Below are 13,230 nucleotides of genomic sequence, written 5' to 3'. Positions count from 1 at the left end.
CTATATACTGCTGTAACGTATCAGATTTATACTTACTTGGTTTTCCCATGGAGGTATAATAGAGATACCTCCATGGTTTTCAAGTACATGCATGTTCGCATGTTCTTGACTGACTTAATCGCGCTCCTAGCGGCCCGTATAATGATGACAAATCACCGGCCGGCCAAGCAATCAACCCCTTGCAGCGAGAGATTGCGTAACACAGGCCTAGCTTCGCCTGACTAATTAACGCTATACACAGTAATAATCGGGAATATCTAGTCAGGAATGCACGAGAATATTCACATGGGCAATATCACAATCATTTTATTTCTCTGTTGGTCACAGAGAAAGGACGTGATTGCTCTAGGGGAGTTTGCTTATGTTGCCATGTGACGTCACTGCCCCGGTCTACAAATAAAGTCGCACTAGTGGGACAAGGCCACAGACGTCATGATACTCTATTCTGATGAATTTCTTACGTGCAGAATCGCCACAGAATAAGAACAACTAAGAGCTTCAAACATAAAGCAGATGTCTAAAACATTTCTTGCTTTTAAACTCATCACATATTTTTTGCTATAACCTTGAGAAAAAATGAAACCTCACTTTCTCATCAGGCATATACGGTTGTATCGTAGGCGGTCGTTATTGAGGGCATGATGGCAGATCAAGTTGTTTGGAGTTTTCCTGACCGTCGGAGGACTTTACGTTCGGACACCGCGAGTTTTCAACAAGTCAGAGGCCTTACCCGCTAGGGCGGGAGGGTAGAGTGGCGGTGGGGTTTGTTCTGCATCTGCAAGAATAAACTGGTAAGTTTAGGGATAAATTATGAGCAGGGTTTGAACTGTCAACGCAAGGCCTAGGTGCAGGCGGGCAACATAAAATTATTTGCCCGAAAAGTTCAGATGCGTGATAGCGTTACGCCGTATTTCTTATAAAGTTTCTCATGTAATTTGTTTGTGTCAAATCGTATTCTTACATTGCCGTAGTTGATGCAGAATAGGGGCTGTTTTCAGAAAATAGATTTCTAAGTTTTTATTTTCCTCCAAAACCCCCTACAATCCACATTTATGTCTGTCAGTCACCGATCACCGGTACTTAGCTGGTTGCGACCCACGTGACTACAGGTGTTATAACAGTTAGTAGAGAATAGTTGGACTGTTGAGGGGATCTTGTATGATTTGGGAATAAAGTTACTATTATGATTATGTTATAACGCTTGAAATGTGAGCTCCAGAATTTCCTGACCAAATTATTGATTGTGAAAAAATGGAGTTGGACTGTGGGGGTGTAGGGGGGTGGGGGGTGTTGTTGGGTGAGTGGTTTGGTGGCCGGTAGGTACATGTAACGTTACAGGAATATTGTTACTAAAATATGTTTTCCCATAATAATTTTGGGCACCAGGAAAGCTATAAGCTGACCCTAACCCCCACCCCAACCACAATCCCTAACCCCACCCCTTACCACTGCTAGCAAATCTATACACTTGTAAGCATTGCAGCATATACAGTGAATTGTTAAACTTTGGTGTATGTAACGTTACATTTTTGTAAAGAAGTGGAAATGTACACAGCAAGTAGAATTATTCTTTGAGTTCCAGGCAAAGAAGAGGCTATACTTTTTTTCCGTGAAGCATAATTACTAGTACAAAGTGTGGTACCCCAAGTAGTAGTGTCGGAAATTTTAACGGGTATTCTCATAGCTGGCTGCTTTAAGGTAATGTTACGTAGGGTAGAACAGTGTCTGAGGCCAATAATGAACTATCGTACAAATAAAAATGATTGTTACAATGTCACTTTATCTTACTGATATGCAATTTTTCCCATCATAATCAGTATATTTCAATGCTAAATTGATGTGTGAATTTATGTATTACTAATAATACTATTATGACGCCCTTGCTCATTGTTATGCATTTTTCGGAAATCAATTCAAGATCTGTACATGAAGTTTTAGTTCCACAACATAGCATGCTCTTTGTTATCCTAAATTCATCGTTAATTAGTGAAAATTTTTTTGTATCATGTTGGCAAATGCCCTAATGGAATACAAATGAACTACTTAGTATGAGTATGAAGCCTCCCAAAGCTAACTAATAATACACATAATACATTGTTATAATAATACATTAAATAATACATTGTTCTTGACATAAGTCAAGAACAACTTAACTTACTGTTAAGCGTTACTGCAGGTCTTCCTGAATTTTCCAACTGTACATTTGTAAGTAAGTACTAGTAGTATTGCCAAGGGTTGCCAGGATACCCCATACATATCCTCAAAGAAACTTCTTTGCAGATACATTGCATGATCAAAAAGGTAAGTGTGTGAAACGAACCCAGGATGACAGTTTAAAAGCCATGATTCTTTGAAATGTTATGGTGATGTGTATGTTTTCTGACAATTGCACTTTGTTTGGCCACCTTACAGGAACATTGACGATGGAAACAGGTACATCATCGATCGACGCTCTACCATCCTGTGATATTTTTTCAGTTGTGATTCCAAAATAGCTAATTTTTGTTATTTCTCTTTGTGACAGATTGTCCACTGTTGAAGTCTGCAACCGTGTTGATCAAGCCGCTTTTCCCCGGAGGAATTATTCGACATCAAAGGAGATATGGAAGTAACAGAGCGGGAAATTGACAGAGAGGACAGTTCTTCCCTGCTATTATTAGACTTACCGCGGTGATAACACAGTTTACTGGCAGAGAGAGTCTGTGGGAGAGATAGAAGAGCTCAGGAAAAATAACCTCTCCATCCAAGCAGTCCAGCATGGAGCACTTCACCGTACCACCGGGACTTGGCGGTTTAACCAAGAAAACTTCTGGACGGAATATGACAGGGATATATCTTGGAATGGTAAGCCATTTTAACAATAGTGTGACTGTTGATTTGTATGTCTTCACTCATCATTGTAAAAAACATTTATTCCTGTATCAATCTATCTACCTACTGTTTGATACAATTATGATAGACTGATTTTATGCATTATGATTTTTTGTACTTCCCTTCCAATATATATATATATCATACATATGTACTTGAAATACACACAATGCTCTCTGAACACATGCTCCTTTGCTGCCCCCTCTGAGTACGTGTAGCTTCTTCCACCATGACACACGCATATATCAAGTGCCATTAGAACTGCCTACTGCCAGACTGTCTACATCAAATAATGCTGAGCTCCCACTTCTATAACCTTTAATTTTGTACATGTAGGTTTATCGTAGAATCATGAATATTGTTAATGTCATCCTGGGCCTAGATAATTGCTAGCCGGTATAGGTAACTACATCCATGGTAGATATACCATCTAAAGAAGACTAATTGTTATGTGCCTCCAGTAGCTTTTAAGCTTTTCAAAAAAGGAATGACTTTTTAATTATTGTCCAGTGCATCAGCTTGTCATGATAGAGCTTAATATCCAAGCTACTGATTGAGATAAATGATTCCACAACATACTCATTATGGTCTTACACAATTTGGGTAGTGTACATATTCCATCACTTCTTTACTGTATCCTGACATTAAAGGTCATTCTTTCTGTCAAACTGAAGATCTGTTTTAGTTGTCCAGCTTGCTTTCTTCTATGTTCTCATCAGTATTGACTTACTGTTCATCTTGATGTGCAACCTGCGTAGGATAGAAAGATGGCATTTAAGCATGATAAAGATTAAGCTTGCATAACAGATATAAATGATAAAAATTAAGCTTGCATAGCAGATATAGGGCTATATATATCCTAAGTTACAGCTAAAATTGGGAGTAGGTGGTGGGTTAACAATGAGAACATTGCTGGCGCCCAATCCTGTAAGTCAGAAGAATATTGTTCATGAAGTGAAGCATTGGAAAAGTAGACTGAGAAAATGTGAAATTGTCCAATGCTCACTACTGCATTGTACTTTTACCTAAAATGCACACTCTTTAAATCTAATGGGGAAAATGTTGTTATGCAGCGTGCAAATTACGCTGCAAATTTTACTTGCGTTAACCTATTTTTGAACCTACATCATGAGTGAGTACATGTGTAGGTAGCCCCTAGGTGCTACCTGAATTTTAAGAATGGGCGTCCCTCCCATAATAATGCCCACTTGGCTTGCACGACTGTATCTGGCAGATGCTTTTTAATTTTAGGTATTAATGGCTATTATCATATAGCCAGATGACGTTGACCAATCAGAGGACTCCATTCCCCTCATAACCCAGGTCGTTAATATCCGATATACGGACCTGCGGGTCCGTAACCGACGCTACCATTACATGACGGGGGTGTTTTCTTCTAACCTGCTGCTAATTCTAAAGACTTTTCTGATAAACTTGTTTATGTAGAGTAGTAAATTAATTTAGTTATGATGAAACTAAATACAATTAACATCAGCAGTAAAATCAGGGAAAAAGCATTATTTACAAATATTACTCTTTACTTGACACTCCTATTGTACTCTTCGGCCAACCACAGAGATGAATTTGGACAAGAGTGGAAGGAATTCAGGGTAAAATTCACTGGTAAATCCCGTTCATATGCAACTTTCAGCTTTAAACAATTGGTTTGTTGTGATGAGAATTCACTTTAATGCAAGATTAAAATATTAACATGTTACGCATAAGTTGTTTCCCTTGTGTGTCAGCTGTACATGCATATGTGATAATGTTATTGTTGTTATTATTATAATGTCTATATGATAATAACGTTAATGACCCGCTTTCCTTCGGTGTATACGGTGTCATAATTCATGGTCGGTTCCTATAACCACCTCATAAACGACCTCGTCCGCTCTGCGGACTCGGTCGTTCATTCGGTGGTTATAGGAACCGACCATGAATTATGACACCGTATACACCTCAGGGCGGGTCATTAACCCTATATTACTAGTATCAGTTAACTACAGGCTGTTAGAAATATCGTCAAAGGCTTTAATATGTATTTTAACATGATTACTTAATTTGAGGAAAGTAGTAACTTATAAGTTACAGGTGGGGCAACCTAAAATTCTGATGGGCAACCTGATTTTTGCTGTAGGTTGCCCACTGGGCAACCTGGTTCAAACAAGTATTTTGTACACTGTTATGACTCACCTAATGTTCTTGTTGAAGAAAGGTCATCAGATTCTGTTCTGTTTTCTTCTGTTTTCAGGATGGTAAATCTTCCCCTCCCCAGGAAGGAGGAGGCCAGCCCCGCCATTCCATCCCACCCCTGGCCAGAGGCAGGGGAATCAGGGTTAAAACCCCCGTGGAACACCAGAGATATGTGAGTACCTTTTGAAGTATGTCGGCAGAATGTACTATCCCTGTGTAAAACATGGAACATGATTTACTAACACATCTAGACAACATATCAGGGTGTTTTTGTGTATTTAAGGCCACACCAATTTAATTTATTGGTTCTCAGATTTTTTTCAGAAAAAATTCAGAAAAAGCGACGGCGAAAAAAATAATATTAAATAAAAACAGGTCTAGGCATCCTATTACAGCCCCAAATGCTACAGTAGGAGCCATGAAGTCAACACAAAAGGCTGGGTTCATATGTAAACAATGAATTTTGCACTTTTAATCAAGCCACTGCATTGATAGATGAAAAAAAAATGTAGGAATTAGGAAGAAAAGGACTTTCCTCAACTGTAACTAAAATATGAGCATTTTTGAGTTGATTCAGATCAGAATGAGAATCTTTTTTTTGCAAATCAGAAAAAAATGAAGAGGCAAATCCAAGAACCAACAAATTAAATTGGTGTGACCTAAGGATGATATCCCATCTGTGGTTTTGATATGTTTTGTCAGTAAAGACAGCTCAAAATACTTTATTCTGCATACCCACACTCACCCGGTACAACAATGAAAATTACCTGCACCAGACAGATTTTACCTTCACCAGACTTTGAGAATCATACTAAAAACAGTTTAGCAACTATTTGCCATTATTTCTTTTATACTTCATACATGTAGGTGGTAACATTTGATGCAGGAAATAAAAATCCACATATACCTACATGACTGTACATGATTATATATACATTGTATGTGTATAATCCCAGCTCTGCAATGATATTACAAAAGTCAATGATTGTACTCAAAATCTTATTTCTCCTTCCCAGAAAAAGGTTGAGATGTTCCGAGCTCGAGAGGAGAGTCGTGGATTTCCAGCCAAACAACCCATCAAGGTTTGCCAGCTGAGTTGTTTTTGATAATAATTTACAATGATGGCAGGCTCAGGCTACATCAATTTAATTTGTTGGTTCCAAGATTTTTTAAATTTGCTCAGGCCACAACAATTTAATCAATTGGTTCTCGGATTTGTCTGCTTCAATTTATTTTCTGATTTGCAAAAAAAATTCAGTTTTTGTTTCTGAATCAACTCCAAAATGCTCATACCGTATTTTGGACCCAACCATTGGGGAAAGTCCTTGTCTTCCTGGTAGCTGTTACAGTTTTTCTATCTAACAAATTGAATGCAGTGGTTTGATTAAAAGTTTTTTGAATTATATTATATATTGAAGCAGTCTGGGATGTTGGCTTCTGGCTCTATTGTAGCATTTGGGGCTATGCCTAAGCCTATTTTTATTTTTTTTGCCCAGTCGCTTTCATATTTTTTTGAAAAAAAAAAAAAGAACGATCAAATCAAATTGCAGTGGCCTTAACTGAAAAAACAAACAGATCTAAGGACCAGCTGGTTGATGCCTGCTTGTACTGAGTTTTATTGGGTAATATTTAGATATTTAACTTTTAAGTCCTCCTATAGTGCTCTGCTTTCATGATGTCTGCTTGCTGTAGCTTCGGCTTAATATGAAGGATGGAAATAAATTGGTTTGGCCTTACCATGCCTGTCATGAAAAAGTTTAGAAAAAAGCAAAAGAAGGATCTTCAAAACGTAAGACATATGGCAATAAAGCAGTTCTGTGTGATTTTCTTTTTCTTCATTTTTCAGTATTTTCTATCTTGGTAGTCATTTGTAACTGGTACATGTAGATGACTGTCAGTGTCCTGCTTATAAAGTACAATTTCATGCAGAACATGGTGTTTTTAAAATTAGAATTAAGAGGGTTATGAAATGTCACAATCTTCAAGAGAGATGCCTCCAGACCCCCTGCAAGGCTGTGCCCGCAGTGTTCTCCTCAGGGCTCTAGCCAGCTTGAAATTTATTTCTGTCAAACCCAGGTTCATCATCAGATTTGGGGACAGGAACGGCGTAGGTGCAACATGAGCGCAGAAGCCGCTCGCAATTTAGGGAGGTCTGGGAGCATGCTAGCCTAAATCAAAAAAATGATTTTTTTTAGCGTTGTGGAGCAAAAATCCGGATGGCACCCAGGCTAGGGGCATGCTTCCCCGGGAAATTTTAGATTTTCCTTAACCTTAAAACATGCAATTTCCCACATTTTGAGTCAGGCAAAAATATGATATTGCGAGTGATTGTCAGTACTGTTGTCCTTCGGATGCTTTCATATTCTTACCCAAGAATTTTGTTAATTTTTGTCTGTCAACGTTGACAGGTTGGTTTTAAGAAATTTCCGTCACATGCCACAAAGTCCCAGTAATTGACGGAAAAACTGGTGCTCAGACTAGAGGTCTGGTTCTCCTAGTGGTTTTGCCACACTTGGTTTCCCTACACTGTGAAAAAATCCTGGTAAGAACCCGGTGAATACCAATTGGGTACTTTTTCAGAATTCTTTCATTTTAAGATATTAATCTACTCCCATGTTGATCTTCAACAGAGAGCCAAATACAGCCGCCGGCCCCGACAGACAGATGAGACATCGTACTCTGGATCCGGCCGACCTGTCTCACCCAGTGAATTTAAGAACATCACAAAGTAAGGATAGTTAGAATGCCTCCATGAAAAATGGAGGTATTGTTTTGGGTGCGTGTGTTACAGCAACTGTTGATATGAGAAGAACAGAGCAAGCTACCATTTACAATCAATTTGTTAGAGAGGATGTTGAATTGAAATTATCTGTGTATCCAAGAATATCAGAATTCAGATCTTGAATATCAATGTACAGCAACATTTGATGTTCCACTTTATGGTGTTTTTCAGAAAAACGTGGCGAAATTACACGCAGATTCTCAACAATGGCATGCAGCGGTTAGAATACCTGAACCTGGATGTCAACAACCCCAACAAGATCCACGCCGAGCCACGGGTTGTGAGAAGAGAGCCGCCAACACAGCCCAGTACTCCTGCTGAAGAACATGTGTCCGAGGATCACCTGTATGACGAGATACGGAGAGTAGTCACACTGTCTGACTATCAGGTGACTGGCTTTTTTTTTTTCATTTCATTTATTTATCTGCACCAATAAAAAGACAAACAGTAATCAACAAAATGCAAAACAAAGAAAAAACAGTGTGCAGGAGGAGGAAAGAAGCCTGCAAGGCTTGTACAATGTCCTCCTCCTTGAAACTTTGGAGTGAAATATTAATCATGAAACTAACATAATAAATTAACTTAACCTATTAATATAACAGAACAAAACTGATTCAGCTAGATCAGTGTATATAGCAAACACAATAGTACGAAAGTGACCAAAAAATAAAAGGACACTTTCTGACATAAAATATAGCTGGTAAGATCTGTCCATTAGACTAACCTTGAATGTATAAAAATGTTTTAATAAATTAATAGCACATATATTCACATTAATTCTTATCATAAGTCCTCTAAAAGTGGCTGAAGAAGAAATGATCTTTAATAATATTTCATTGGATTTTGAAAATCAATTTCAGGATCATTATTTTAATGTGGAAAGTTGAATCAATTCTATCCAACAACGGACTGATATCTGTGAGGCAAAAATGTGATGGAAAACGGTTGACTTTTATGTATCGTAGGCTGGGTTTACATGTAGTAGTTTATGGGCGGTACTCCAAAATGTAGGGACTCCTCCCATAGCTATATAGCATGTTTTTGTGTTATTTAAAGTACGCTTAAATGGAATGATGACCAAAAATGTGCTAAGAAATAGCAGTAAATGTCAGTATCAGACAGATTTCCTCATCCAGAATATTTTTGTTTTTACCACCCTTTGATTAATGCTTCTGATACATGAACGTCAGTAATTTTTTCTTTCTGGTGTGTATGTTTAACAGAGTAACCCACAAGCCTTGCATGGTCTGCTGCCCCATCGGCGGGCTCACACCCACCACGGCACCAGGAGACCCAGGTTCCTCACCACCCCACTCACCATCAAGTAGGTCCCAACACTTCTTTAGGCCACACCAATTTAATTTGCTGGATGACTTGGATTTTTTCAGGAAAAATATGTAGCGACAGGTAAAAAAAAATAAAAAAGTGAAAGTGATCTCGAACCAGTTTAGCTCATTGAAGAGCTAATCTTCCACTGGTCGTAACATAAAAGACAGACGCTATGTACAGTATTTACAGGTTCATTGTACCAGGGAAATTCCTAGCTCTTTTTGACAAGCACAATGAACAGTGGACCACAGCTTAACGTCCCGTCCTAATTTAAAAAATAAGGACTGCGTCCCTAAACAGTAGCGTGCATGTCGGGCGAGCGACAACAGCCGGGATTCGAACTCCCGACCTCTTAGTCCAGAGGCAAGATTGCTAACCACTGGACTATGCACGCTACTACAGGTCTAGGCATCCTATTTTAGCCCCAAATGCTACAATAGGAGCCATGAAGTCAACACAAGAGGCTGGGTTGATATTCTATTCAAACAATGAACTTTTAATGGAACTACACTGCAATGGTAAAGGAAGAACTGCAACAACTGTAAGAAAAGGACTTTCCTCAACTGTTGTTAAGAACCAGAATCTTTTTTTTTTTGTAAGTCAGAAAAAAATGAAGAGCCGAATCTGAGAACCAACGAATTAAATCAGCGTTGCCTTATAACAAGACTTTAGTTTAGGCCTAGGAAAATTATTGTGTTTCCGGTTTTGGTCCTGAAAAAACTAGGGTCGGTCCTGAAAAAACTAGGGTCGGTATTGTTTATTGTTTATTTACCATTTGCACGTATATTAAAAACAATTACACAATCAAATAATAATAATCAAAGAATGTGCGGGGTAGGCCAGAAACCTGGGTGGTTTTTCTAGAGGCCTACCCCAAGCAAAGATAACTTATGACAAAACATATTTAAATTAAACATCAAAATTAAACAATGAAATGATTAAACAATGAGTAATTAAACAAAATCAAGACACAGAAATAATAACTGAGGTGTATAAACTAACTAAAACGAAATTGAACAAAAGTCTTATACCTGTAATTCAGGTAGATGTTACAGATTAAACTGATTAAATAATTAACATAAGAATTAACGATTAAAACAAAATATTAACAATAACAAGGAAAACAAACAAATCAGATTGTGGATGTACTGGGATTTTGTAGGAAAAGTTTTTAAGAAGTTTTTTAAATACAGGAGTTGACTGACAGTTTTGTAACAGTTGGCTTAACTTATTCCAGACGATGGGGCCTCTATACGCTATTGAGAATTGTTTTTGTGTAGATTTAGTCTTGGTCGGCCTTAAATGGTTATGTTGTCTCGTATTGTGCTGGTGAATGTCTGAGTTGAATGTAAAAAAAGTGTTGAATTGATCTGGTAAACTATTGGTATTATGAACGATTTTATGAACAAAAATGGCTATTTGTAATTTGTTTAAGTCATATACATTTATGATTTTTAGTTCACGAAACAGAGGTGCTGAGTGTGCGGTGAAGTGTGTGTTAGCTGCAATTCTAACAAAGTGTTTTTGCAGTTGATAGAGTGGTTTAATTGAAGTTGTGTAAGTGCTCGCCCAAATGAAATTGCAGTATGATAGATACGGATATATTAGACTGTAGTATAATGTTATAAATATTCTTCGTGGGAGGAGGGTCTTTATTTTTCTAATGATGCCTATGTTCTTATGAATCTTATTGCAAATCAAATCTATATGTATCTTCCAATTAAGTTTTTCATCTATAAGTATTCCTAAAAAGCGAGTGTGGTTTACTTGATTGATACGTTTATTATTTATATATATGTGGGCTTTTTCTTTATCATACTTCTTTTTTGGTCCAGAAAAAATAATAAAACTTGTCTTCTTTATATTAAGGGATAACTTATTCGCCTTGAACCATTGACTGACCTTTTCTAATTCTGCATTTACCGTTGTCAATAGAGTATCAAAATTACTGTGTGACATAAATAAGTTTGTATCATCTGCGAACAACAAAGTAAAAAATTTATCTGATACTAATGCTAAGTCATTAACATATATTAAGAATAAAAGGGGGCCTAATATGGAGCCTTGCGGAACTCCACAAGTTAAGGGTTTCTGAGAAGAATTGATGTTTCCATTAGAGACGAATTGTTTTCTGTTACTTAAATAATCTTTCAGCCAACACAGGTCTAACTCTACCGGTAGGTAGGGGTTTTCTTTTTCTTTTCAGATATTGCTGCTGAAATGATCCAACTGTCTCAAGGACCTGTCTACCTGTTTGCTTGTGGACAAATTTTTCACTTGATTTACTGAAGAAAATATTGCTTCTGAAATTTGTTAAATCAATGGCGTTTCAGAGTTAGACCTGGGTTTGAAATTCATATGTCAGGTTTTTGCTATCACTGGTCGGGAAACCGGAAACACTACACTTTTTTCTAGGCTTTAGTTAATTTTAGTTGTTTGTATGATTTATCACTCCTATGTTTGATCATTGATTACTTTTTTTGTTATATTACATTATAGTACTGCATACTGGTACACAGGAAAATCAGAATCAGAATGTTTTAGTTCATGTCTAAAAAATTAAACTCAGTGATTTGGTGCTGGACTTAAAAAGACAAATATTCATGTCACATTCCCCTATTTGTTCTAAACCACCTAAAACCACAATGTTTGTGCTAGAAAATGATGAGAACATTGCAATCGAGCATCGTGAAGTGTCGACCTCCATCGATATGACAGTGAGAGTTTTCGCCTATAGATTTGTCAAGCAAACAACATATAATCTTGCCTTTTAACCCAGGTAGTGTACCAGTGTAGTGTGCTACAAAATTTTATGTAACACTACAAAGGGGCAAATGGACAGTTTGGCACAGAACTATACCCAGAAGCTATGTTATCATGACTGCATTATGTGATTGTAAACCCTGCATCACTTTAGTGCTATAAAAAGGCTGCGGGTAATGTTTGACCAATAAACCATTTATTACAGTAAGGCATGACCATGAATCCAGAATAGATTTTCATTCATTGAATAGAAAGAATGCCATTTTGCAGCAGAATATGAGAAATGTGACTTAAACTTGGACCCTTGAAACGTTTTTGGCACTTTTTGAAGAAACGTGCACTACCATGGACTAACGTTACAGAGGAACTGGCCAGGGGTAGGTGTGCACTGACAAATCACAAGCCCAGGGCAAAATTACTTTAATCTACTAAATCCAAACCACTTAGACGCTAATCAAGATGTAAAGAAAGACCCAGAGGTCATGTTTATGTTGTCTTTACTGTTTGACGGTAAACGATCTAAGCGTCTTGTGCTGGGTGCTGATATTTTGTTTCATCCCCGTCCCTTTATAAGTCTGTGTTTGCGCTGACCTGGTCTGTGTTGACAGTAGCACCTGTCGCTACTGTAGGTCATTGTTTACTTTACCACCTAGGTCAGTCCAAATAAGGCAGGAGCTCGGGTGACAATTACACAGCCCGGGCAATTCATTTCAATTCAGCAGGCAATGGCAGCCTTGTTCACTACTTTATAAAGACCAGTGCAAATATTTCAATCACTCTTGAATAATGAAAACATTCATTGTAGGTTGGATGTAGCCATGATTTGGAAGACCTCTGCTTAATTTCTTGAGGAAAAAACTTAAAAGATTATTAGATGTAAGAATTAGTGTCTTTGAAAATGCGACAAGAGAAAGTGAATTGGAATGGAGTAATCTTGCTTGACTGTCATTATACTTCATGGTTATTGAAAGGTAGTGCACCCTTTGTTTACCTGTGGGCTTCTTACATAGGTGCCAGTTAGAACACTGTTTATGTTCAGTTTAATTTTACAACATGCGAGATAAGTTTACCATGTTGGCAAAGCCCCCCATGCATTGTGTAGAAATAGAAGCATGGCGAATTATAAGGGACAGTACGTTATTTATCGGGGGGGGGGAGGGCCGGTGCGTAGGAATCGGGCAGAAAAGGTTTTCCCTGGCCCTCCCCCCCGTATTTATTTTTTTTCCCTGGCCCTCCCCCCGCTATAAGAAAACTTTCCTTGGCCCTCCCCCCCTTTCTGAAACATTACAAAT

The 13,230-nt window shown here is 37.8% G+C and overlaps 1 protein-coding gene across 4 annotated transcripts in view; it reads left to right on the top strand.

Moving 5' to 3' along the window:
• Positions 1-598: 598 nt before the first annotated feature.
• Positions 599-13,230, top strand: part of LOC109477104 — a 26,646-nt gene continuing 14,014 nt past the window's right edge. For 3 of the 4 annotated variants that reach the window (XM_019778159.1, XM_019778160.1, XM_019778157.1), the window contains exons 1-7: positions 600-791; positions 2,525-2,844; positions 5,123-5,236; positions 6,081-6,146; positions 7,695-7,792; positions 8,018-8,234; positions 9,070-9,170. In XM_019778159.1, coding sequence (XP_019633718.1) covers positions 2,758-2,844; positions 5,123-5,236; positions 6,081-6,146; positions 7,695-7,792; positions 8,018-8,234; positions 9,070-9,170 — 683 coding nt within the window. In that variant the 5' untranslated portion in view covers positions 600-791; positions 2,525-2,757. Of the gene's footprint in view, positions 792-2,524; positions 2,845-5,122; positions 5,237-6,080; positions 6,147-7,694; positions 7,793-8,017; positions 8,235-9,069; positions 9,171-13,230 lie in introns of all 4 variants that reach the window. The other variant, XM_019778158.1, reaches the window with a different exon arrangement.

Source organism: Branchiostoma belcheri, unplaced genomic scaffold, assembly GCF_001625305.1.
Source record: "Branchiostoma belcheri isolate BF01 breed outbred unplaced genomic scaffold, Haploidv18h27 scaffold4, whole genome shotgun sequence".
Taxonomy (NCBI): domain Eukaryota; kingdom Metazoa; phylum Chordata; class Leptocardii; order Amphioxiformes; family Branchiostomatidae; genus Branchiostoma; species Branchiostoma belcheri.
Note: the sequence above shows the minus strand (reverse complement) of the source record. Positions and strands in the feature narration are given on the sequence as shown.